Consider the following 27,280-nt stretch of genomic DNA (forward strand, 5'->3'; position numbering starts at 1 on the left):
TGTGTTTGTTTTTTTTTTTCTCATTTTTGACTTTCAGTTCCAATATGTTTTGGTGGAAAATATAGATACAATAGCACAGAGAATATTGCACAATTTTTAAATTGTTACTTAGGAGCTATATCTTATTTTTATACTTGTTTTATTTTGAAATGGGTGAAATTTGTCCTTATTTTCAGCCTTTAAAACTGGTTCATATAAGGCCAGCAGGTGGCATGGTGGGTAAGGTGCTGGACTCCCATGTAGTCAAGCGTGGTTTGAGCCCTGGACCCGGTGACTTGAAACTCATGCTGAGCCTGTGTGCATGCATGCTCAAAATCCCAAGAGAATGGAGGAGAAGGGACTGTCAAGAGAATGGAGGAGAAGGGACTGGAGTGTGGTCATTCCCACTGGGGCAGGAGGTTCTCACTTTCTGTCTCTCGGTCTCACCGGCGAGCACACATGTTCTATAGCAAAAAGCTCTCTAAATAAATAAATAAATAGCTCACTATTAATAAATAATGCACTGGTTTTCTCTAAATATACAACTGTCCACTGCTCATTATTATCCTGCATTAGTCTTTTCCCACTTGGTGCTATGTATACTTGGGCTTTCTTTGATTAACTACAACTGCAACAATATCATAGTCTGCTAAGACATTTTAAGTGAAGCGAGGGGCATGTATCAGTGTCTTCGTCATACATTCCTACCTCTCTCATTTTTAAGAGAGGTTTTGCTATAGGGTATGTGTGCTCGCTAGAGAGACGGAGAGAGGCAGAGAGACAGCAAGCAAGACATCACCCCGCCAGGGGACATGGCCATGCTGCAATCCCTTCTCCTCCATTCTCCTCTTGGGATCTTGGGCACACATGTGTATGCATTCGGCATGAGTTTTAAACCACCAAGTGTGGGATTTGAACCGCAGTGAACAATGTGGGAGTCCAGTGATGTAATCATTATGCATGGATTTATTTTTAAATAATATGAATTTTCCATGAACTTTTAAAAAATAACGCCCATTTCCCTTAATGTACTTAAAATATTTTCACCTAAATTGTGTAACCTAGATTCACTTTTCCAAAGTATTCACTTGCCCAACTGGTTTTACATTAGATTCAACTTTGTTTTGTTTTCCATAGGACACATACACTGGCTAAAAAGAGGCAGAGGCAGGGAAAGTGATAAATCAGCACCAAGAGGGGACAGTCACATTGCCATTTCTTGTCCTCCATTCTCCTCTTGGGATTCTGAGCATGCACGCACCTGGCCTGATTTTTCAAGCTGCCGGGTCTGGGACTCCAACCATGGTCAGCCTTGTGGGAGTCCACTTCTTAACCACTACACCACCTGCTGGCCCCTTGTTTGTTTGTTTTAATTGACATAGGGTATATGCACTTACTAGAGAGCAATGGAGACAGAGGGAGAGACAGGAAGAGAAAGAAAAACAGAGAGCGAGAAACAGAAAGAGAGAGAGAAAGTATACTTGAGTGGAGCATAGTCACTCTCAATTCCTTCTCCTCTATTTCTCTGTCCTGTCAGGATCTTGGACATGTACACACACACTCTCTCTCACACACACACATTCACATACACCGGGCCCACGATTTGAATAGCAGTAGGCCATGTGAGATCTGGCTCCCTTAACCACTAGCATATGGGGCCAGTCATAGACCAAGTTCTAAAGTGACTCAGAAAACAAAGTTCATACAGAAAAATGTGCCATATAGAGAAACTTAGATATTCAAGCTTAAGTAAAATGTATATGTTTATTTAGTCCTTCTTAGGAAATAGCTGTAAATTTTTGTGTTTTTGTTTTCGTTTTTGCTACTCCATGTGTGACTCAAGTGAGATTTCAATCTAGATAGGAGATATTCACATCATAACCTGATTGAGGAAATATATGAGATAGGGGGATGTCTTGGGAATACCTTAAGTGATGCCTTTGCTGTCTCTATTTCTAGAGTTAACCAAAATAGATAGTAGAAGGGAATACATTTATAACTGGTTAGTGTTTCCTGTTTATAACTTCAATGTGGCCCAAATAAGATACCATAATGCAAAATTTGTAAATCACCTTCTACTCTGATGATTTAATGATTCTCTGAAGAAAATCACATAATAAAGGGAAAAAAAAAAAGAATCCAGTGTCCCTCTAAATCTAAACCTGACTTCAGTGTGTGTGATTTTTGCATTTATTTCTAGTGCATTTGAAATCAACTGATTAAGTTCGACTCCATTTAAAAAAAAAAAAAAGCCAATTTGTCCTGTAATAAAAGGTATAACCATTTAATTAATGAAAAGGAAAAAAAATTCCGAAAAGAGGAGAGGAATATTCTGCAATAAAATTATGTTCTTTAGCAATTACAAGCAGGGGACCTCAATTCCACCTCATTAGCTGAGTGATGTGGGCAAGTTACTTAAACTCTTCAGTTGCAAATGACCGTAATAAAAGTATCTGCTTCCTCAGGTTGCGGTGGGAATAAAATGAAATTATACATATAAAGTGTCAAGCACTGTGTCTAGCACTAAATGACTATTTTGTAAATATGGGGCCCATTCCATGGCACAATGGCAATGAACTGCTCAAAAGTAGCTGGATCCTGGGACTAGCAGATAAAGTTAGGGTTACATCAATGGATTCCCAGGTAGTAAACCACAGTTTGAGTTCCAGACCCGGCAGCTTAAAATTCATGCCAGGTTTGTGTGTGTGTACATGCCTAAAATCCTAAGAGAAAAATGGAGGAGAAGGCATTGCAGTGTAGCCATCCCCCCGGGAGGTGATTTTTCACTTTATCTCTCTGGCAAACACATGCACTCTATAGCAAAAATCTCTCTTAAAAAAAATAAATTAAGATCGCTAGATCCCATGTGGTGATCATGGTTCAGATCCCTTTCCTGCCACCACAACCAATCAAAGACATTCGTGAGTGCCCAAGATCTGACAGCTAGAGGAAGGCAACTGCAGTGTGACCAGATTCTATGGGGGGGTGCTTCTTTCTCTCCATCTCAGGTGCACGTATTCTATCATAAGTAAAGAAAAAAAGTGTTGGGACCAGCAATTAGTGCAATGGCTTTGTCGCTGGACTCCCACGTAGTCGACTGCAGTTCGCGTCCTGGACCTGGTGGCTTAAAACTCACACCAGGCGCGTGTGTGTGCATGCTCAAGATCCCGAGAGGAGAATGGAGGAGAAGGGATTGCTGCGTGACCATCCCCCCTGGGGGTGATTTCTCGCTTTCTGTCTCTATGTCTCTCTCTGTCTCTCTGGCGAGCACACGCACCTTATAGCAAAAACCTCTCCAAAAAAAGAAAAAAAGTGTTTTGTAAATATTATACCAGATTACATTGACATTTCTATGTGGATACTCCTCCTGGTTTCAGAAGTTGGGAGTTATTCTGAGATTTTTGGGAACCTATTCAACCACTTCTACATTGTTAAATAAAATGATGGTTGCAGAAAGAAAACCAGTCATGTCTTTGTAAATGTGCTAATGAGCATTTTACAAATACTACAACAATTATAAGAATACGGTATAATTATGAACCAGTGCTCAAATTTGCTAGAACTCTACACTGTAACTGTGACAACTATGACTCAGAGAGAGAGAGAGAGAGATTGAGAGTGAGAGAGTTCACTAGTGAGGAATTTAAGATGCTAGTCTATTATATATTTGAAAATATTATAGACTTGAAAAGTTAGATTATACTCTGGAGCTCAAGGATGTCAAAGACTACAGTCCAGAATTCCAGCTGTAAGCCACCAGTATCTCTTAAATAAGAAAACTATAATGAATGGGAAGGTCATAGAGAGAACAGCAAGATTTGAAATGAGAAATTATTTAACTTGGGAAGAGTCAGCATTTATCACAGAGGCAGGCAAAATAATTAGGCAGATCAGTTATCCCTAATTAATATAATTTATAGGAGTAGAAAGGGAACTACCATTACATTTCTGCAACATTCCAGGCACTTGCCATATGTTTTAGCTACTGTTTTTGAGTGCATATTACAGGTCAAATACTTATAGGTTTTGCTTAACTTCATCCTTGCAGGAACTATAGGAAGTGGATATTATTTCTATTTTGCATGTGAGTAATACTGAGACTCAAAAGTTTCCCAATGATATGAAAGTAATTAAAGGCAAAAATAGGATTTCAACCCAAACTGAGGTAGTTCTATGAATAAAAGGTAAAAATCAGTCCTGCCTGGGAAAAAACCACCACAGCATCTTGGCTTCCTAGAACTATGGTAATTAATGGAAATATGAAAATTTTGGAGCTTCTGTGTCTCTCTTGTTTGCAAGGTAGAACAATCCTTAAACTAGTGGGGAAGGGTGTCTGTGATATAATATCCTATGTGGGGTCAGCAGGTGGTGTGGTGGTGAAGGCACTGAATACTCCCACATGACCAACCACGATTCGAATCCCAGACCTGGTGGCTTCCTTTCTCACTTTCTCTCACTCTCTGTGTTCCTTACTCACTTTCTCTCTTTCTCTTTGTCTCTCTCTAGTCAAATTAAAATAAATAAATGAAGAAATAAAATAATTATTTGAAAAATAATGTCATACGTGACAAGAATGGTATTTAATATTAGTGGAAAACTGAGTAGTTTCTTTGTATCAAGTGATACTGATCTTGGTCCTCAGCAGCTGTATGGATCCCATTTAGGTGAAGGATAAATGAGAGTGTATTTTGGCTACTTATGGCTGTCCAATGAGATAAAAGATTCCATGCGAGTCTATTTCCTGCCTTCTGTCCATCTATACAGCAAATGTATTATAGTATTAGATTATATTCTATTGTGTCAGTGAGTGTAATTGCTAATTTGACCCCCTCATAACTATGGTTGTGGACAATTCCATATGTCCTCTCACTAAAAATCATGTACCTGATTGAAATACAGATTATTTAGCAAAATTAATCCTAGACAAATGGCTTGTGATTAAAGCCAACCTATATATGACATTAGGGAACATAAAGTGAACTAAGCCATTTGCCATTTGCTTATTTTAAATGAACTTATCAAATCATAATCTTATACTGGAAACAATTAATTTACTGCCATCTGACTTTTTTAGTTTTCCTTCGTATCCCTTAGTTATTATGAAAAATTCCTCTAGATTAAGAAGTCTGAGAAAAGTGCCATCAAACCTCTCTTGATAGGAAACGGTGATATTAATTAGGATCCAAGTGAGAGAGGAAGAGGGAAGGGGAGGGAAACCAGGGATCAACTCTGCACATGGCTCCTCTCACCTGCATAAACTCTTGGTGGAATCAATGTTTGAGTGAGAACACCACACTGTCACAAATAGTAGGTCATCGGGAAAGTCATGATGTAATTTTTCTATGCAAAAATGTGTCATGACTTTCCCAACAACTCAATACATCTGTTAGGTAAGAAACAGAAGAAGGGATGAAGATGGAGAGAGAGAGATGCAAACAAGAGAGATAAGGTGAGTCCCTTAATCCTAAAAAGAATGTTTTGGTAGCCAGTCTTACATGACAACTAGTCTATTACTATTTTATTAATATGTGGTGGGTGAACCATTTCTCATGAATGACAGAACTGCTAGCAATAAGCAGTGTTCTAGTAAAAGATTTACAGCAAACTTAGTCACTTCTTTCTTTTTCTTTTTTTTTTTTTAAAGAGATTTTTGCTGTAGGGTGTATGCGCTTGCCAGAAAGACAGAAAGACAGAAAGCAAGAAATCACCCTCCAGGGGTAATCTCTGGGAGGTAATCTCTTCTTCTCCTTTCTCCTCTTGGGATCTTGGGCACGCACGCACACACGCCTGGTGTGAGTTTAAGCCACCGGGTCCAGGAGTCAAACCATGGTTGATTACTTGGGAGTCCAGTGACTTAGCCATTACGCCAACTGTTGGTCCCCAGACTTAGTCACTTCTTGAGAAAGAATACAAAAGTTGTCTGAACAAACTTTGAGACAATAAATTCTAGGTTTTATTCTCTAACGAAGACATATCTCATGAAAACCATTGTTCTATTGGTTTTTTGTTTCACTTGGGGAGATTTTAAAAGTTGCTGATGTCAGGCCCCCACTTCAGATAAATAAAACAATCAGAATATGCTTTAATCCCAATGTTTTCATAAAGCCCCCCCCCAGGTGACTTTGTCGGACATTCCAATTAGAAATATAGAGATTCCGAGAAGAGATGACAGCTCAAATACCTATTGGCTTTCGGTTGTGATAACGCTCTCTGAGTTTTAGTTTTTCCATACATAAAATAAGAATAAAATGTTCTGGAGTTATCATCTATGAGAAAAGGAATAAATAGCTGGCCTCATAGCACAGTGGTTAATGAATGGAATCAAATTCCTCCGTGACTGACCACAGTTCACATTCTAGCCCTAACGGATTGACAAATACACTGGGCATGTGCGAGTGTATGCCCCAGATCCTCATGGGGCGGAGAAATAGAGAAAGTAGGATTGTGGTGTGTCCATGCCCCCTTAGGGTTGTGTGCACTCTCCCTCTCCACTCTTTAGTGAGTGCTAGTGGCCTCTGACATTAATAATTTTTTTAAAAACATAGAAAGAGATATATGAATTACCTAGAGCATGGTTGCCCTACTTATGTTTCAGTTATCTTTTATCAAAAGAAACTTTGCATATTTGAGTTTATATAGCTGATAGTAAATCTTTTTAGTGGAAAGTTTTCCTTTGGTGTAAAGTAAAAATTTATTCAGCAACATTGAAATAATGTCTCACAAGAATAATAATTACATTGGGTCATCAGAAAAGTCATGACCTGTTTTTCAATTTTTTATGCAAAAATGTTTCATGACTTTTCTGACAACCTGATAGAAAAAGTGATTATTTCTAAAAAGTAAAAACACTGGCTTTTAGCCATCTTTTAAAATTTTAATAATACATAAAATTCCCAGTTTCTTAATAGCTCTAATAGTTTTCTCAGCCGTCAAATGAATATCATAAGACCCACTAACTTCAGACATTTGCCATAAGACAATAAATCTGAGTATAGATTATTATTTTAAAATATAATCATAAGTCAACTATAAAGCTCTGGTCTCCTACAAGGATTACATTGTATTCTTATGAGAATTAAATTACCCTTCTGTAAGAATTAAAATTTAGCATTAACCAAGACCCCAGTTTATCATTTTACCCAAATGTTGTAAATCAATATATTTTCATATTATATTTCATTTTCCAGGTTTCAAATGGCCTGTGCATTTTTCAGGGTTTTTTTTTCTTTTGTTACTATAGGCATATGCATTTGCCAGAGAGAAACAGAGGCAGAGAGACAAAGAGAAGGAAAGAGAAAAATCACTCCCCAGAGGGTACAGCCATACTGCAATTCCTGCTCTTTCATTTTCCTCTTGTGATTTTGGGTACACATGCACAAAGACCCAGTGCACTTTTCAAGTTGCTGGGTCTAGGACTCAAACTGTGGAGTTCCTCCGGCTAACCTAACCTCCATGCTAACTCCTGCTGGCCCCAACCTGTGCATTTTTGTTTGTTTTTGTTTGTTTGTTTTGTTTTGTTTTCTGATTGTTTGTAAAGGTTTTTGCTACAGGGCACGTGCACTCACCAGACCGACAGAGAGACAGAAAGCAAGAAATCACCCCCCAACCCCCAGAGGGGATGGCCATGCCACAATCCCTTCTCCTCTATTCTCCTCTCAGGATCCTGGGCATGCATGTACACGTGCCTGGTATGAGTTTAAGCCACCAGGTCCGGGACTCGAACCATGGTCGACTATGTGGGAGTCCAGAGACATAGCCATTAAGTCAACTGCTGGTCCCTTAGTTGTTTTTTTTTTCTTTTTTTTCCAGAGACTTTTTCTTTAGGGCATGTGTGCTCACTGGAGAGACAGAGAGACAGAGAGAAATCATCCCCCAGGGGTGTGTGTGGCTACACTGCAATCCCTTCTACTCCATTCTCCTCTCGAGATTATGGGCATGTACGCACACATGCCCAGTGTGAGTTTCAAGTTGCTGAGTCCAGGAATCGAACCATGGTCACCCACATGGGAGTCCAGCAAACCTCATTGTACCACCTGCTGGCTTTTTAGCCCATTCATTTTTATATAAAGAGATTATTTTATTGGAAAACCTTTACATCAACCTAACAATGTATTTTTGCAACATTCAATTTTAAGGCTTTCAGACATACATTTTCAGCTTTTATGATACCTCTTATAATTGTTTATAATATGAAGTTAATGTCATTTCGAAGAGTGAAATGAATAAAACTACCCCAACTATCAGCAACATATGCTTTATTTTTGAGGATTATCACCAACTTAATTACAATCATGTACAAAATTTCAAACTATTCATCCCATTTTTTTCTCATTTCGTATCATTTAAATTTTCAAAATGCTTTTGCTTAAGGTAACATTCTTCTGTGATGAGAAACACGGATATCAACTATGAAACGTCTTAATGACTCAAACATCCTAATATTTCATTTATTCCTTCATATGAATTTGCCTAAAATCATTAACAAAATATCAATTTTTCCAATATATTTTAAGTTTCATGAGCTCCTTATAATGATATGTCTGAAAATACCATACAGAAAATATCTACATATACTATTTCAGCAATGGATTTGGAGGGCTGCATTTCCTTTACTGAAATAACTTATTGATGTTTTGTTATTCTTTCAAAAAGTCATGTATTGGGCCAGCAGGTGGCATAGTGGTTAAGGCACTGGACTTCACATGGCTAACCACTGTTCAAGTCCCAGACTGTGGGACTCAAAACTAACGCAAGGCACATGTGCATGCATGCCCCAAATCCCAAGAGAAAAAAGGAGAAGGGATTGTGGTGTGGCCATCCCCCCCAGGAGATAAATTCTCACTTTTGCCCTATCTGTCTCTCTAGCAAACACACACATCCTGTAGCAAAAATCTCCCTCTGGGAGAAAAAATAATATTTATGGTGATTGCATAGGTCTAGGATGTTATATTATCTCACTTTGATAAACATTTGTAAAAAATAAAAAAGAAATGATCATAGGAAAATCATTGAAAAGAGATTTCCAATCATCTAGGCAAGGATTGTATTCAAATTATTTCCAAAGAAATTCCGTATAGAAGTATGCAAATCTTAAATCACATGATTATCGTTCATTATTTTAAAATTCCCCACTTGAAGAAATCCATTTTTAATGTGTATTTTTATTCTTTTTAATTTGCTATAAGGGCACATATGCTTAACAATGAGAAAACAGAGAGAGAGAGAAACTCAGAAAGTATGAGGGATGGTCATACCATGATTCCTTCTCTCCATTTCTTTTCTCTTTTTTTTTGGAGAGGTTTTCACTATAGGGGGCATGCGCTCACCAGACAGACAGAGAGAGACAGAGAGACAGAAAGCGAGAAATCACCCCCCAGGGGCGATGGTCACGCCACAATCCCTTCTCCTCCATTCTCCTCTCGGGATCATGGGTACACACATATGCGTCCAGTGTGAGTTTTAAGCCACTGGCTCTAGGATGCGAACCGTGGTCGACTACGTGGGAGTCCAGTGACAAAGCCTTTACGCTAACTGCTGCTTCCCCCTTCTCCCCATTTCTCCTCTCAGGATTTTTTTGGCTGGCACACATATGCACCTGGCATGTTTTATAAGCTGCTAGGTTCTGGAACCAAATGCGCTGTCAGCCATGTGGGATCCAGACACCTTACCCACCACAGTACCTCACTGGCCCAGTAACTCCATAGTTTAACTATGGCTTATTAATTTTACTTTAACTAATTAATCCCTAGGAAAGAGAAAAAACATGAATTCATTTTTTTCCATAAAGTCAAAATTGCGATAAATCATAATATGAAACATTAGCATAAAATACCAAATATTGGTGTGAAATGTTAATTCAGGTCATGCACACACACAAATAGCATATTTAGTGTTTTGCAGGACTCCTGGTTTTCTAGGTGGGTGAATTTGAGACAGTTGCATTCAATTATTTTAGTCATCCAAACAACTGAGGTGGATACGCAGGAAAAAATAGATTCAATTTACTAGTGATTGGTTCAAATTGTCCTGAAAATATTTGTTTTTTTTTTTCCCCCTGTGGTATCTGAACTAGAGGAATAAGGAAGAGCAGATAGTAAAAGGAGATTCTAAATTCCCTCATTAAATGCCCTCTTTTTCCTTCCTTTCTCTCTTTCTCTCTCTCTCTCTCCTTTTCTTGATTTTTCCAGCTACTACAAAATATGTGTTAACATGTTTAATATATTTTATTTTTTGTGATAAGTGATTTAAAAGTTCATTATCAGAAAACAGGAAATTTCTATATTAATTTTTTTTTTTTCTTGCTAAAAGGCACATGTACTTACCGGAGATAGAGGAAGAGTAGAAAACTGAAAAATCACACCCCAGGCAGGATGGCCATGCCCATGCCACAGTCCCTTCTCCTCCATTCTCTCTGGATTCTGGGCATTCATGCATACATGCCCACAATCATTTTCAAGCCACTGGGTCTGGGACTAGAACCATGGTTGACCATGTGGGATCCAGAGCCTTAACCTCCACACCACCTGCTGATCACTACATTAATATCTTGATGTTAATATAATAATCTGTATCACAATACTAATATAGTATCTTTATCTTCAGTTTATAGAAATATATTGTATTCTTAATAACTTTTTTCTGTTTTTAGAAAAGAGGCTTTTGCTATAGGGTGTGTGCGCTCGCCAGAGAGACAGAAAGCGAGAAATCACTCCCCAGGGGGGATGGCCACACCACAGTCCCTTCTCCATTCTCCTCTCGGGATCTTGGGCACGCATGCATGCACATGCGCCCAGTGTGAGTCTAAGCCACTGGGTCCAGGACTCGAACCGCAGTCGACTACATGGGAGTCCAGCGACATAGCCATTACATTAACTGCTGGTCCCATATTCTTAGTAACTTTGTACCTGTGTAGAAAGATTTTTTTTTTTATTTTGCTACAAAACACTTTTATGTACAAAGTACTATTTCATTTACCCTTAACAATTATTTTTTATAATATCAATGAGGAATCCGAGGATACCTCCAGTTACTCTGGTATAGCTTTCCTTAACTGAAAAGTATTAAAGTATACTAAAGTGACAGTGGATAGTCAAGGCCATTTATACAATGTGTCTGAATAAGACACAATGGATAAAAGAAGTGTAAAAAAAATGAAATGCTCAGGATAAAACCTAAAAATAGTCAAGGATATTCTAATAAGTACCCTTGCTCCAATGATATGCAAGCTAGGAATGTTAATCACATTTCTCTGGATTTCTACATCGGCCATCAGTTTTTCTAATGCCTCATTATTTATCAATGCTAGGCTCTGCTCTAAGCAATGCTAATAAAAAGTATATATTTGAATTATTTAACACAGTGTTTTCCAAATTCCTTTGCTAAAAGGTTTTGTTGAATATACATTAAGCAATTGAGATGGCATCACTAAATCTCTTTTTGGACCCCCTTTTCTTTACTAATACAATAACACAATCTCTAATTTTTTCATTTCAACTGCAATCCACTCAAGTTCAAAATTAAAGAAATATTTTCATTAGTGCTATATTTAACACTATTAAATCATATAATTTGGTTTTAATGACCAAACTTTAATGTTTCTTTAAAACAGAAACCCTGGAAAAAGTAGTCTCCTGCTGATGTAATAGGAACATTATTTTTCGATTACTGTGTCTGCATAAGCAGAGGATGCTACTTTCTATTTTCCATAGCAGTAAATCGAGTAAGAACTACACTTCCAAGAAACTTGGAATCTAGGCTTAGATAATGACAACTTATAATATCTCTAAAGACTTTCTGCCAGAGATAATAATATAAATCAAGAGTACAAAAAGGTATAACGACATACATTTTTTATGGGTTACATTATCATCCAAAAGGAAATGTCCATTTTTATTTACATAGGAGTTACTAAAATCTTTCTCAAATATATGTGGAAAAATAACATTTTTTACTGTAGCAAGGTTGGCTGTAAATATTCTGAGATTTTATAGTAATAATTTCTAGTTAAAATCCTGTACACAAGAGGAAAACCGATATATTACAACCTCATTATGTTTTATGCCAAAAAAACATCTTCGACAAAGGGTTCTAGGAAAAAATCAATCTAAATTATATGAAACAAGTGTCTAGCCACTGGTAGATGTATTCACTTTGGAATACCTTTTAAGAGAATGTTTCTTTGACTAGGAGCAAGTGTGTTTCCCTTTTGCTGTGGACTGAAGACTGCCGAAGTCTCTCTTCTGTTGTGTTTACCAATGTGGTCCAAAGAGGAGTATTCTCTTCAGGTGTCTGAAGAACAGTATCTCCTTTTTTGCAGGTGGTTCAGTAAAATGGAGAACCCAGGGAGCCTTACAATACTAGAATATTTCCGAACTGTGATTCTAGGCCTATCTAGACTGTCTGGGAAGGTAGAGAAAGAGGAAGAGAGGACCAAATAATAGGGAAGAAAGTAAGAAGGAGGGTTTGGAGATGGAAGTGGGGTCTGCTGTAGAGCTGAGGGCAGTCCTGTGTGGTAAGAAGTGTGAAATTTACAAATGAAAGAAGAGGAGAAGGGGAAAAAAAAAAGTCTACCTGGCTAACAGAGGTAGAGGTCTCTGGGCTTGGGGGTGCTGGGACTGGAGCTAGGACAGGGGGTCCTGCCTCAGTGTCCCTTAGGCCAGGGGTCTGGAGATGGAAGTGGGGTCTGCTGTAGAGCTGAGGGTGGTCTTGGCTGATAGAGATAGAGGTCTCTGGGCTTTGGGGTGCTGGGGCTGGAGCTGAGGCCGTTCATATTAACAGTAACTTAAATCACTCTAAAATTTCTAATAACGGTCCATTTGAATTGCTGTAAGTTTAACTTGTATGAACTATTTATTAAAATTCCTATCAAAAGGTGATATGTGGAACAAAGACAGAAGAAAATAAAAACAGCCCTTGCTCAAACAGTTGATATCATACCTAAATAAAAGGTCTAAACAGTATTCTCTTTAGAGCAGATACTACATATTTTTCCATGAATATATTTTAAAAATTCAAACCCAACAAACCAGTAATGTGAACTCTGAAACCATTCACTTCAGGAATAAAACTTTCCAATAGGCAGAGCTAATTCTTAGAAAAGAAGACTCTAAAAACAACTGAATAGTGATGCAGGGATTAGCCAAGCAGAAAATAGAATCTGTGTCATGATCCTCATGAAGTCAAAATGAAGTGGATTAAAACCAAACTCTAATTGGCTCGTAAAAATGTCATTTTGAGGATACAAAAATTTCTCCCAAGTCCTAGTGTTCTTTCTTTCTTAGTCAAATTTGACTGTCATCATTCATTTTTCATTCTGAAGTTACTCTGGTGCATATGTCAGGGCATTTCTGTATGGTATTGCGTAGGCAAATGGAAATGGCTTTTTGCAGTAATATGCAGAAGTCATCTAGAACAGACAGGATGTTTTATCCTGTTTTTTTTTTTTTTTTTTACTCTTTTAAAGAGAACATCTTTACTTTGTTATTTGCAAGGAAAAGCTGACAAAGCACTCTCTTACTATAGAGTTTTTTTTGTGGATTGGCAAACAAACCAATTTATTTGAAACTCAGGGAAGCAAACAAGGTATCTGAAAGCCACAATGCATGTACAATGTATATCTTAAAGGGAATTCATGATAGTGAAAAGATTTCCTGATTCACAAGAAGATATTGTTTGAAGAAAATAAACCCTTTATATCTATGAGCATAAAGATTCATAAATTATTAAATAATTCTATTCTATATATACTTATTTTTGCATATGTTAACATTTAAGCACACTAAAAACAGCTCCTGAAATTGCTTATGCTAATGACTACTGCTACTCATTTTAAAAGGCAATTCCACTAAAACCAAACCCCAGGCTCCAAAACACCAGTTAATGCCAAACAAAGCATACCAAAGCCTATATATGCAAGATATGAAATCTTCCAATGTTTCAATGACTTTTTAATTTATAAATCAACCCACTAAACAAAGCATCTATTTAAGATAATGAAACTATTATTTGGCAGGTATTTCTTAAGCAATATATCTTCAGTCCCCAATAATAGAAATCTTCCCAAACATAAAACAAAATGTTTCATTTGCCTCTTAACAGTCATAATACATGGGAAATGAATATTGCTTGAAAGAAGAGTTGATACCATCGTGCATAAGCTAATGAATCAATATTTAGTTAAATAAACATATGAATTTCTCAGGGCATGAAAGAAATCTATAAATCTCCTCTGCCAGATCCATTGAAGAAAGTGTTATTAGTCTGAGATGCCAAGAGATGGTATTCTGTCTTATGTAAGTAACTAATCAGTACATAAAAATTCTTATAATTTAATTAATTTCTTTCAGTCATTATTGATATCATCTCATGAAAAATACTAGGTATCAATTTTTAAATGCATATTTGGGCATTCCCCTAACACACTCGCAGGAACTGACAGATATCTAAAAATATAAGACTTATGCTGAAACCTCATCTTATTGACAGCCATAATTAGACTTTAATAAACCTTTTTAGGAGACAGAATGCTCTTTGAATTGGAAGAGAGCCCATAAATAGAAAGGGTGTTTGAGATATGAAATTTTACTAGCAAAATGAGACCATAAGCAGCAGTTGGATCTCTATAAATCAGTACATACTTCATATATTTGGTTGATTATGAATTGTTCAAGCTTATTATAATGGTGTTCCTATAGGCTATAGGATGTACATTTCAACACATATTTTCCATTTAGGAGAGCATAAGGTGTTGGGTATATTAGGTTCTTTTATGCCATTTAATATTTTATTCATGTAACTGTATTTTTTTTTCTGATTATGAGCTCATCAATCTACTTTCTCATTAGGATGTGAATGCCCTTCTAGGTATTCTTAACCATTGATTCAGAGGGCTTAGAGGTCAAAAGCTATACTATCACTTAATAAGAAAAAGATGTATTTTAAACCCACTCTTACTACTTTATAAAAGGATAGGGAATACACAGAAATAACTATAGCTTATATCCTGGACAGCAGGAACTAACCATCATGTATGGTTTTAATGAAAAATAAAAATATTAACAAGCTCATTCTTGAAATCCATACACTGTTAACTCTTTAGGAGTAGGAGTCCATTTTTAAAATTTTATTTATTTATTTTGAGAGAGATTTTTGGTATAGGGCGCATGTGCTGGCCAGAGAGACAGAAAGCTAGAAATCACCCCCTGGGAGGGGGTGGTCTAATACCACAATCCCTTCTCCTCCATTCTCTTCTTGGGATTTTTGGCACACACGCACATGCATCTTGCATGAGTTTTAAGCCGCTGGGTCTGGGACTTGAACCGCGGTTGACTATTTGGGAGTCCAGCAACATAACCATTACGCCATCTGCTGATCCCGGAGTCCATATTTTTAGTATGCCTGCTATGTCTATCCTATTTGAATAAGACAAAACGTGAATCAGTACTAAGAGTCAACTATGATGTGACCTTCCCTTATGCTACAAAATAAGGACCTATGATTAATACAATTTCCCCCACAGAGCTCAAAACTAGGGTAGGAGGGATGTGAATTATTGATACAGGTAACAAAAAGGGGTTACAGGAGTCAATGCTCAGTCATACATTATCCAAAAGAGAAAAGAAGTTTCTAATGACCTTAATCTAATTCTCCCCTCAGAAATTCACATTTTTGTGGTTATTATTTGCTTTCTCCAATATATTCTCTTCGATTAGATGTGAGTATTCTAGTTCTTGAGATAAATATCTCATTTATAATTACAAAAGGTTCATGTTGTTTATCACTTTTTGAGCTTGTTTAACATAAACTCCAACTATCCCCAATATGGATCTGCTAGAAGAGCTGAGGCAATCATGTTTCTGGGTCTGTAACACTAAGCACTAGATTCGGGTTAATAATAAATTCAATGGTGAAAAGCTATCCCTCAGTTATTTCTAAGCTTTACTTGATAGGACCTACCACCACCACTCAAGGATCTTCTGCTTTGAAATTCATTCAGTATTCTAAAGAACCCTGCCTTACCAACTTATTTTATATCTCAGCTTCAACCCAAATGTCAGTTCCTACTCAATTGCAGATATCAATCCCACTCACTGTTCTCCAACTTCTAATGTTAGAATAAGGAAAGGTCTTTAAAAAGTGAGAACAGCATCTGTATAATGTTAGAATGTGGAAAGGTCTTTAAAAAGTGAGAACAGCATCTGTAATTTTAAGCTTAGTATACCTCAAAAAAGTGCCTCAGAGACGAGAAGAGCAGAGGTCAGAATGTATTTTTCCTGTAATCCATGTGTCAGGAAGGTAGGACCATGTAGCAGCACAGATAAGGATGAAAGTTGTTTAAATGTAATATCATACAAATAAAAATAAAGTGCTGCCTGTCAACTAAAGAAGCAGAAAATGAACAACTATCCAAATGAGGACCTCCCCTGAGTGACAAATTATAACAGAAGCAGTGCCAGGAATAGATTTCCTGATTTAAATAGTAAACCATGTTGCCTTTCATGGAGTATATGAATGAAATTGGCAAGAGTAGCTAATTAATTATAGCTGATTAGTCTATCAAATCTCTTGGTAGAATAAGCAAAACATTAACTTTTAAGAACTATTTGGAGGCAATGTATTCCAAATGCAGTTTCAGTCATGAGGCATATACATTCCAAAGGCTTGTTCCCCCTCCCCCAAGTTTTACACTTCAGTTTTAGATATCAGTATTTTGAAAACTAAAAGCAGAAAGGAACATTTATAATATGTTGCAGGAAAAAAGAACATTTTAAATATGCCTAAAACATAGAAAACACATACAGTTTTTCTACTTTATATTTCATATGTGGAAATGTCAGGTCTGAGAAAGAAAACAAACTAAAATGAAAACATTAGATTTTATGGCAGTAGTCCATAAATGTACCAACCTTCAGGATCGAGTAGCTTCTCTATGCCTAAATGATATTTTGCAATGTTGAATGCATGTTCCAGTCGTTGTGTGGCTGACTGCTGACCAACAACACTATTCCAATCAAACAGGTCTGGCCTGAAACACATACACACACACACACACAAAGATAAATATAAATTGATCTATCCATGGGATTCACATCAATTTTGAATTTTGACTGACAACCCATACCTGTAAGTCCTTAAGACTTTTGTTCATTACTCCCCCCATAAAATTTCTCATGTAAACAAGTCACAATTTTAATTAAAAATCTTGATGCTGTACATCTTAAATATATACATTTTTGTCAATTATACCTCGATAAGGCTGGATAAAAAGAAATGCTAAGTGAAGCAAGCCAGACTGTGAAAGAGAGACATTGTATGTCCCCACTTAATATATACCAAATGTCTACACTGTATGGCAGAAACTGAAAGGTTGGTAGCTATAAAAGAAAAGAGAGCAACTATGGATACCAGAGATAGTGTAGGAGGAGGGGGGGCAGTGGGGGACAGGAGGGAGAGAATCAATGGTGAAAAAAGCAAAATATTTAACGGACACAAAAATGGAAAATTATCTGTTGATGATAATATGTATGGTAATATCTTTGACTGGACTAATATACAGTGTATTCATGTTGGGAAAATTCATTTTGTATGCTGTAAAGATGTACACTGATTAGGGCCAGCAGACTGGTGTCGTGGTTAAGGTGCTGGACTCCGATGTGGCTGACAGCAGTCCGAGTCCTGAACCTGGTGGCTTGCTTTCTCATTTTCTCTCTCTCTCTCTCCCTCTTACCCTCACTATTGTGCTCACCCTCATCTTCTCTGTGTGTCTCTCTCTAGTGAGTACATGTCAATTTGACCAGAGCATGAGAGAAAGTGAGAAAGCAAGACGCGAGGTCCGGGATTCTAACCGCATTCAGCCACATGGAAGTCCAGTGCCTTAGCCATCACACCACCTGAAGGCCACTAAATGTAATTATTTTTTCACTAAAAAAATACTGAAGAAAACAAAGAAGATTTTATTTTACCTCACAAGAGCAACTAAATGTGTATATTTCATCCAATGTTGTAGATTTAAATATCAACCACTTACTGATAAATCCCAATTTTATGAGAATGCACTAGACCTATTTCCTGATCTTCATACTCTAGCTTCATCCTACTCAGTATCTCCACTTAGTCTGCAAGTGTCAAGTCCAAAACCTGGCTTCTGATAGTTATCCTTATCACACTCCTCCAAGCCCACCTATTTCACATGCAAGTCTTCCTTCCTGAAGAATCAAATTCAAACTTGCAGTCGCTCAGATGAAAACGCTTAGTCATCCATGATGACTCTTTAACTCTCACACAACACTTAGTTGAAAATATATCCAAAATTTGACAACTTCTAATTTTCCTTTCTGCCATCACCCTAATCTAAAATATCATTTTATCTTGAATGGATGATAGCAATAGCCCCCAAATGATCCATTTTTCCCTGCCCCTGACCTTGTTAATCTATTTTCGGCAGAGCTGCCACAGTAATCTGTTAACATATGTTTTATCATATCCTTCTTCTCAAATCTCTGCTATACGAGTAGTAAAGATCATATATTTAACTGTGAGCTACAAGGCTCAACATGGTCTGGCTCCCAATTAACTCTCTGATTTTATTTCTTGCCTCTCTCCTCATAGTCTACAAGCAAGGTAGATACAATAGTTGCCTACACTTTCACTTGATGTTCCACTTGCCTGGAATTCTCTTTTCCCAGACATCAACACAGCTCATTTTTCTATTTCCTCAGGATCCTTATTCAAAAAATCACATTATTGTTGAGTCCTTCCCTGCCCTATCTCTATCTGATGTCGCATGTCCTGAGTCAATGTATATTTATAAATACTCATTTTCTTTCAGCTGATCTACTTTATATTATTCTCACTAGCACTTACTACTATTTAACATATTACATAATTTAATCTGTCTCCCCCATTAGAATGTACAATAGTTTTTCCATTATGACTCACAGCTAGAAACCTATCATATGCTGATACATAGTAGGGGCCCAATAAATCTTTGTCAACTACAGTAGAGAATGCATGAGCACATACTACAATATATGAATCTCATTTTACTTGATAATAGAGGAAACACAAAAGAGTGCAAGAGGCATTTATTATTGTGTAAGAAATTTAAATATAAGGTGGAAGAAAATTTTATAGACCATGATAAATTGAAATTTAAATGTGAGGGCTATCTCTGTGGCCTAATGGTTAATGCAGCTAGATCCCAAATGGCCAACCAGAGAGTTTGAGTTCTAGATTCTGTAGCTGGAAAAAAAAAAGATTGGACATTTGTGTGTCCCAAATATTGAAACTAGGGGAGAGAGAATGGATTGTGGCATGACCATTCCTAATGGGAGGGCTTTCTTCTTCTCTTCCTCTCTCTCTCTCTCTCTCTCTCTCTCTCTTTCTCTCTCTCTCTCTTTCTGATGAGTGTGCACATCCTCTGGAAAAATTTAAAAATAAAGAACTAAATTTGGAAAAAATATAGATAATAAGATATAATGATTTCTAAAAAATGGATAATTTTTTTCTAAAAAATATAAATAAGATAAAAGGTTTTCTAAAATCTGAAGAGATTAGAAAAGGTTTTTTTTTTTTTTTTAGTTTTAAGGGAATCTTAAATGATGGCTTGTGTTTAGATTTTAAAAAGCATTTGAGAGTAGAAATATAGGTTGTATGACTATTAGAGAATCAAAGTCTGAGAGAAGAAAAAAAAAAAAACAGAAAAAAAGCTCAGGTAATTAAGATCTCACAGGCTTGGCCCCACTGGAAGATTCCAAGTATCAAGTAGTGGGAGATATGGTTAGAAGAGAGATTGGTATAAGTTTGCCTAAGGATCATGCTAAAAAGTTATAATTTATCACAGCAACCAGCAAATGGTGTAGAGCTTATGTCGCTGGCTTCCCACATGGCCGACCACAGTTTGAGTCCCAGACCTGGGGGCTTGAAAACCACTCCGAGGCCGAGTGCAAGCATGCCCAAGATCCCAGGAAAAGAATGGAGGAGATGGAATTGTGGTGTGGCCATTCTCCCTGGGAGATAGTTTCTCACTTCCCCTCTCACTGTCTATGTCTCTCTCTCCCTCTCTCCTGTGAGCACATGGTCCTAAGGCAAAAACCTATTAGAAATGATAGTTTATCTCAGTAATATTGGAAATCGACTTCTGTGGATCACAGACATCTTTGAGAATCTGACAAGAGAAAAGAAACTTCTACACAGACAAATACCTATCCATATCTGTAAATACAATTTACATCCTATGGGTCTTAGGAAAGTCATGATGCATTTTTGCATAGAAAAAACCTCATAGCTTCCCCAACAACCCAATATTTTGGGACATCTGGGTCTGTCATTAGACTCCTGCTTAAGAATTTATGCTACATAAGGGAAGAAGTTACAAAGGTAGACTAGCTGTTATTTTCAAAGACAGCAATTAAACACAACGGTATAAATATATTTTTCATTCCCTTTTCTTCAATTCTTCCCACCCTGATTAATGCACCAGAATATTATATATTAGGAAATCTAATCCCACCTAGATACTCCAAATTATCTCAAACAGCTAACAATCTTTTGGAGCCTAAAATGTGTACAAATTGGGAATGTCTCCAGTAGTGGGAACGATACAAGAAATAAAAATTAAAAATGAAACTCTGGACTATTTGGGGTAGTTTCAACTTCACTATGCAAACTCTGCCTCATCTTTATTTTCTCATTTCTAAGGAATGGGTGTAGGAAAGAATATAGGTGGAGTATGTGGAAAACTAGTTTTCTCACCTAGGTTACAGTAAACAAGGCTAAATGAGCATGATGAGGAAAAAAATAGAATTGCTTGCACATTCTACCCCTTTTCCATTCCTCTTGTTCCCCTTAGCCACTGGCTAACTACCTGAATAAGGGGTTATCTTACCTAATCATGTAATATTTTTCAGCTTCAGCATTTTCATTTATAAAAGGATTGTACTAAATGACATCTAAGGTCACTTCTAGCATTAAAAATAAATCTAATTGTTTTAAATAAAGTTAATTAATGAAAATTTTAAAAGCTGTGTATTTCAAAGGCATAAAAATTGAAAAAAACCAACTATATTGGAAAACCACATAGATACCTGTGCTAACCTATACCATAATTCATAAAATAAGAACATGTAACCAAGGATCACCAGACTTCTAAGGAAATCAACATCATGACTAAGCATATCAAATCCTGGCTCTACCACATGTTAGTTAGCAAGATGGTCTTATATAAATCACTCTGTGCCTCAGCTTTCCAATTTATAAAATAGGAAGAATTATTCTATCTATGTCATGAGAAATAGATGGGATATTTTACTCAGAAGAGTATCTACAAAATATTAATCATTTAAAAACCATCTCTATCACCCTTTTCTAAGTTTCATTATATTCACATAACAATAGTATTTTCAATTTATGGAATCAAGCCAAGGACACAAATCCTTATAGAAGAGATATAAATGTTGCAAATGTTGTTGATGCAAGAATGATAACATCATAACAAAATGGCAAGATGATAAGAAACAAGAGAGTCTAAAAATAAGTGTGATGATCTCTTTATCCTTAATGAAAGTCAACAATTCCTTTCAAAGATTGATGCTTTCATCCCAAGGCCAGGGCCACCTTACTTGTTTCACTGTTGTCAGGGCCTTATACCAATATTTTAATTAATAAGCAGTTAGGCCTCAGATATGTGAACAAACATGCTGCATCTCCAGGTATTTGTTTGGGTATTGTTGTAAATAATGAGTAGAATACATTGAAATTTGGCAACAATAAAATTGATGAAAATAAAAAATGTATTCATATTCTTTGAAGTACTGAAGATAAAAAAACCCTTAAGATTATGATTATGATATATATAAATAAAGTTGAGAAGTAGATGGGGATGACAGGTAATATCTACATGCTTCGTGTTTGGGAGTAAATATACATCAGAAATCAACTTATCAAGAAATAAAAACATATAATATATATTATTATAGTATCTATCATGAAAAATAATAGAAGTTTCTGACAGTGACTGAGTCTAAGGACTGGAATGTGATGGGGTAGAGGTTGGATTATGAAAACACATTTTGTTTCATTTTTTTTCCTTTGCCCCAGCACTAATGTCTGATAAAAAAAAAATGTATGTGCTGTGGTTATAAATTAAGAAATTAGGAAGAGGATGTAAGTGTAGCTTTATAGTTATTGCAACTTTATTTCCACATTTTCAGCTTATTTCTAACAATTATCATTGTGTTTTTCCTATGAAAGTAGAGTAGAGATTCCTTTTAACTCTTCTGTGGTGGATTTTACATTTTAACATCAAACTTCTGATTTCCAAAGCCCTTTGTCGCTCTCTATGATCTATATTAAGCACATGGCTTTGTTCTATATAGCTTAGTCACTTAATTATTGAAATCAGGACATCTCATGACATTCCTTAGTGTACCAGTGACAGTCACCTTGGAACAGAAAGTTCAACCATTTTTTTTTTTTTTGCTTTAGATAAATAATATTAACATCTGTCAAAAACAAAAAGAAGGAGAAGATGATTCACGAAAGAGCGTTAAACAACTGTAAGGAACCTCATGAAAAGTAACTGTGTGATCTATAAAGAGAGAGCTACTGATGATTCATTCAATACAAGGGAGAATATATTAAAGAGGATATTTAGAGAAAGAGCGGGTCAGGGACAGATGCAGCAGGGTAATCTGAGTATGTTTACTGTATTACTTGCAAATATATTCAGAAATCATGAAATAGAATAGTAGCAAATGTAGCATGCGAATGTTCTTGCAAGATTGACATCTCCCACTTGAAGAGGAAATGTTAAAGAGTCAACAAGGATTGTATAACCTGATTTTCGATATTTTTGTTCATCTGCAAATGTGTACATGAACAGCAAGATCAATCGTTTCAAGCCCTTAGTGTGAGGCATGAGGTTGCATAAATGAGTGCTGATTTATAATGCAGAATGAGCATCTCTGTCCCTTCTCATCTGACTGTACTGAAGCTATGGAAAATTGTTCTACTGTCAGACTCAAGAAAAACAATGTGTTAACATTACTTAACATGCTGATTAGGTGCATGTTGGCCTCTTTTCTAAAATCAGGTTGCTGAGTCATTCACCTGGAAACCCAGTCTAGATGGGGTTAATTAAACCCAGCTGGAGCAAGACAACTGCCAAAGATACTTATTTAGATTGTGTTTGCTCTCGGATTGAGTTTTACCATGAAGAAAATTTATATTCCGATCTTTTCTAAAGCAAACCTGGCATAAGAAAATGGAAGACTCATCAGAGAGACAGAGAGAAATCAAAGTGAGAAAAGATAACCTGCAATGAAATCTGGAAAGATGCAATCTAGTGGCATTTCAGTTAATGAGGCAATGCATTTGACCTGGGCTGAGCAAATAAATATAATCCCATGTTGTTTTGCTTTTTCCTGAACTGTTTTTAATTCATTTATTGAACTTCTTTATATAAGAAAGGCAAACAACTATTTTGTCATCTTTGGAAATATAATATTACTCAGAGTATAGTTAAGGATGTTGGTTCACTATATTATACTGAGTTCTTTTGATGAAGATCCACAGGACAGTCGCTTGTTTTATAGCAATTGCTTTGCTGTTCCAGAGCAATTGTTCCTTTTGATATTCTGACTAGTGAGTCATAGAATTAATTGTGTTCTGCTTTTTGCCTTGGTTGTTAAGATGCTCAGAGCCTCTTATAACCCTAAATTAGCAGAAAATATACAGGACCTTGTGGTTTTTGCTATCTAAGCGTGCATTTCATAAGGCACATGTTTCTTTTTCTACATTATTTATCTGATGACGGCAATCAAGTTTTCTACAACCATTAAGCTGAGGTTTGAAACCAGCTTTAGCTCTTTAGTTCAGGCTCATATCAACACATTATTTGTGCAAAAAGACCAATCTCATTTTCGGCAAAGTTAGAATTCAACCTGGAGTTTTTGAGAGTCCCAATTTCAACTATGTTGCCCTTCTCCCTTCACCAGAACACATTTTATGCTCCAATAACTTTTATATTTTATCAATGAAATAATTCACATAAATTTAGAAAAAAATATTTTTAATAAGCCCATTCCGATAGGCGGTTAGATTCATACGGTCAACATATATAACACATTGCATAATAGGAAAAGATCTTGAACTACACTGGGCAAAAAGATACATCAGCAAATCAATACTTACAAAAAATATTCAGGATTTCAGTAGTTCCTTACCTGTGACTATGTATGAGAGCATTTAAAGCCAGGCCATCAGACCAGCTGGTGGTGAAATTGATGACATTAACCTGTGGATAATTACGAGTTGATTGTCGGACCCAGCTCAGGAGAATCTTTTCACTGTTGGTTTGTTGCAATCCAGCCATGATATTTTTCATTACATTTTTGACCTATACGTGGAAAGAAAATTTCAGAAGTAAATGAATTCTTTTAATAAGAATTATACATTTAAATATGAACGTACTTGATCTTCAGTCATAAATAATTTCAACTTTAGAGCCAATGAATAATGAGTAGTAATACATTCTGAATAAAACTAGGCCCATTCTATTGGGTCATTGAGAAAGTCATGACATATTTTTTGGTTTTTCTATGCAAAAATGCATCATGACTTTTCTGACAACCCAATAATTGGTTAGGCGCCCACTCAGATTGGTTGGTGCATATGCTGTATCATTCATTGAATATATTTATTATTACTTCTGGATTCTGTCATATTAAACTATACATTTTCTATTTTTAGAATCACTCATCTGCTGGCTGTAATGGATAGACCAAAAAAGAAAGTGCACAAAAGATTAGACTTATTAACTAATGATATAAGAAATGTTGAATTTTGGATAAAAGGAATAGCAGTGATTAAGACAATACTACTTTGGGGACCAGCAGCTGGCATAATGGTTACATCGCTGGACTCCCACGTAGTTGACTATAGTTCAAGTCCCAGACCCGGCAGCTTAAAACTCACGCTGGGCGTATGTGCATGCATGCCCAAAATTCTGAGAGGAGAATGGGGGAGAGGGGATTGTGGTGTGGCCATCCCCCCTGCCAGGGGAGGTGATTTCTCACCTTCTGTCTTTGTCTCTCTCTGTCTCTCTGGTAAGTGCACATGCCCTATAGCAAAAATCTCTCTTAAAAAAAAATGAAAGAAAGAAAATACTACTTTTAAAGCCTCAGTTCAAATTGTGCCTCTGCTACTAACTATGTTAATTGGGCTGGTTATTTAACCTTTTTTGGGCCTTTCCATATCTAAGTTCACTACATTGTTATTAGAATCAGAGTCTAAGACATAATAAATTAAAATCTCTAGAATCATATCATGACTTAAAATGATATAATCTCTGTTTTTTTGTCTAAATTGGAAAAAAAAAACCAGAAACCTTTGCCTATTTAAAATGAAGAAATAAAAATCAATAAAAAAAACCTCAGCAGAATAAAAGAAATGAATATTTATCTCTAAGAGTTGTAGATGTGCGACCTTGATTTTATTTTCCTTAATTGGTTTCTGTACATTTCATTCTTTCCTAGGCTTTGTGCATGTGCAAGCGCTTTTCAGCAGGTTATTGTATTTCAAAGTTTCATTCCTCTAATCTGACGCAGAAATCCACTCTAAGTATTTTTCCTAAATTTAAAGAATGAAATGACACCTCATTGTATAACAAACTCTCAACAAATTTTGTTAAAGAAATAGTTACTAGGCTACTGTTTATAACTCAGGCACCTTAAGAGATACTTGAAGGAGGAATATAAGCAAATCTGATTAGTCTCTAACACCGAAGGCTTTCCTTCGGGAAAGTATATGGTTTATATACTACCAATATCTGAGCAGATGATGAATATCTGTTGCGTATTCTAAATATGACATTTATATTTTGCTTTTTCATCCACATAGAAGTTAACAAATGCCATTGGAGTAAGTACATATTTAAATATCTCTGTGTTAGTCATCTTTTTTATAAAATAATACTAATTTTAGGGTATGCTGTTAAACATGGTTTCATAATACATTAAAAAAGATTTGAGATAATATTTTGTAAACATGGTAATGATTTTATTTTTTATTTATTTATTTTTTAATTTGACCAGTGAGGGACAGAGAAAGAGAGAGAGAAAGCAAGCCTCCAGATCTGAGACTTGAACCGTGGTCGCCCATGCGGGAGTCCAGTGCCCTTGACCACCACATCACCTGCCGGTCCTGGTAATGATTTTATTTGTTTATTTGTTTGTTTATTTTTAAGAGAGAGATTTTTGCTATACGGTGTGTGTGCTTGCTGGAAAAAGAAAGACAGAAAGTGAGAAATCACTCCCCTGTGGATGGCCATGCCACAATCCCTTCTCCTCCATTTTCCTCTTGGGATTTTGGGCATGCACGGACATGTGCCCAGTGTGAGTTTTAAGCCATCAGGTCCAGTACTCAAACCACAGTCGACCTTGGGAGATTCCAGTAACCATTATGCCATCTCCTGTAGTAATGATTTGAAGATAGGAAATCTTTGCATGTATTTGTCATGATCCCTTGATAGCTGAATCCATTGTTTCAGTGTATTAGCCAGTTTTCTTAACTCCTTTTGACCTGCCTATTCACTCAATGAATAAATAGATCAAAAAATTATATAAAACATATTAGTTTTTCTCATCATATTTTAAAACTGTAAAGTATACAACCTCTATGTACAGTGACTACAGGACACATACTTTGTGTTCTGTGCTAAACCAGGGTTTGAATCAGAGGATAGTGGCTTTAGTGGTGGTGATGGATTTTCACAGGCAACCCTCCATGAGGAATTGGATTCAATTGTGAAATATTTGGCCAGCCTGCCCTCTATGTACATAATGTTAAAGGACAACACAGTACTCAACCCCAAATTCCTTTAGCATGATTATGTCACTAAATCAGCTTATCAGCTTCAGCCTCATTTCTTTTGCTTCTAATTGAGTGTAAATGTTGCTGAGAAATATTGGTGCACTGGAAAAGTCATGATGCATTTTTGTAGATTAAGCTGCTATGCAGTAAATTTTGGATGGGAAATCACATTTTGTATGCTGTGACGAAGCTTAGGGAATGAATGTAAATTAATTAAAAAAATGTTTCTGAAATAAATGAATTAATTAAAGAAAAAGCTATCATGACTTTTCAGATCACCCGATAAAATAAAGGGCTATGTATAATAATCATTTCTTTTCTCTCATGAAGGACACTTTTCAAGAAATAGCTAAGAGGTCAGATGGTGACACGATAGTAAGATACAATGCTCTGTGAGTCAATCCCACATGGGAAGTTCCAAGTTCAAGTCTGG

General features: G+C 36.3%; 1 protein-coding gene across 1 annotated transcript in view; it reads right to left on the minus strand.

Annotated features, from left to right (window-relative positions):
* Window positions 1-27,280, minus strand: part of LOC102471338 (dystrophin-like) — a gene marked incomplete at its 3' end in the record, with an annotated part of 269,792 nt that overhangs the window by 200,587 nt on the left and 41,925 nt on the right. Inside the window, exons 5-6 of the mRNA XM_027775726.1 lie at window positions 24,201-24,373; window positions 16,884-17,002 (exon numbers count right to left, since the gene is read on the minus strand). Coding sequence (XP_027631527.1) covers window positions 16,884-17,002; window positions 24,201-24,373 — 292 coding nt within the window. The remainder of the gene's footprint in view (window positions 1-16,883; window positions 17,003-24,200; window positions 24,374-27,280) is intronic.

This window comes from Tupaia chinensis, unplaced genomic scaffold (genome assembly GCF_000334495.1).
Source record: "Tupaia chinensis unplaced genomic scaffold, TupChi_1.0 Scaffold000600_2, whole genome shotgun sequence".
Taxonomy (NCBI): Eukaryota; Metazoa; Chordata; class Mammalia; order Scandentia; family Tupaiidae; genus Tupaia; species Tupaia belangeri.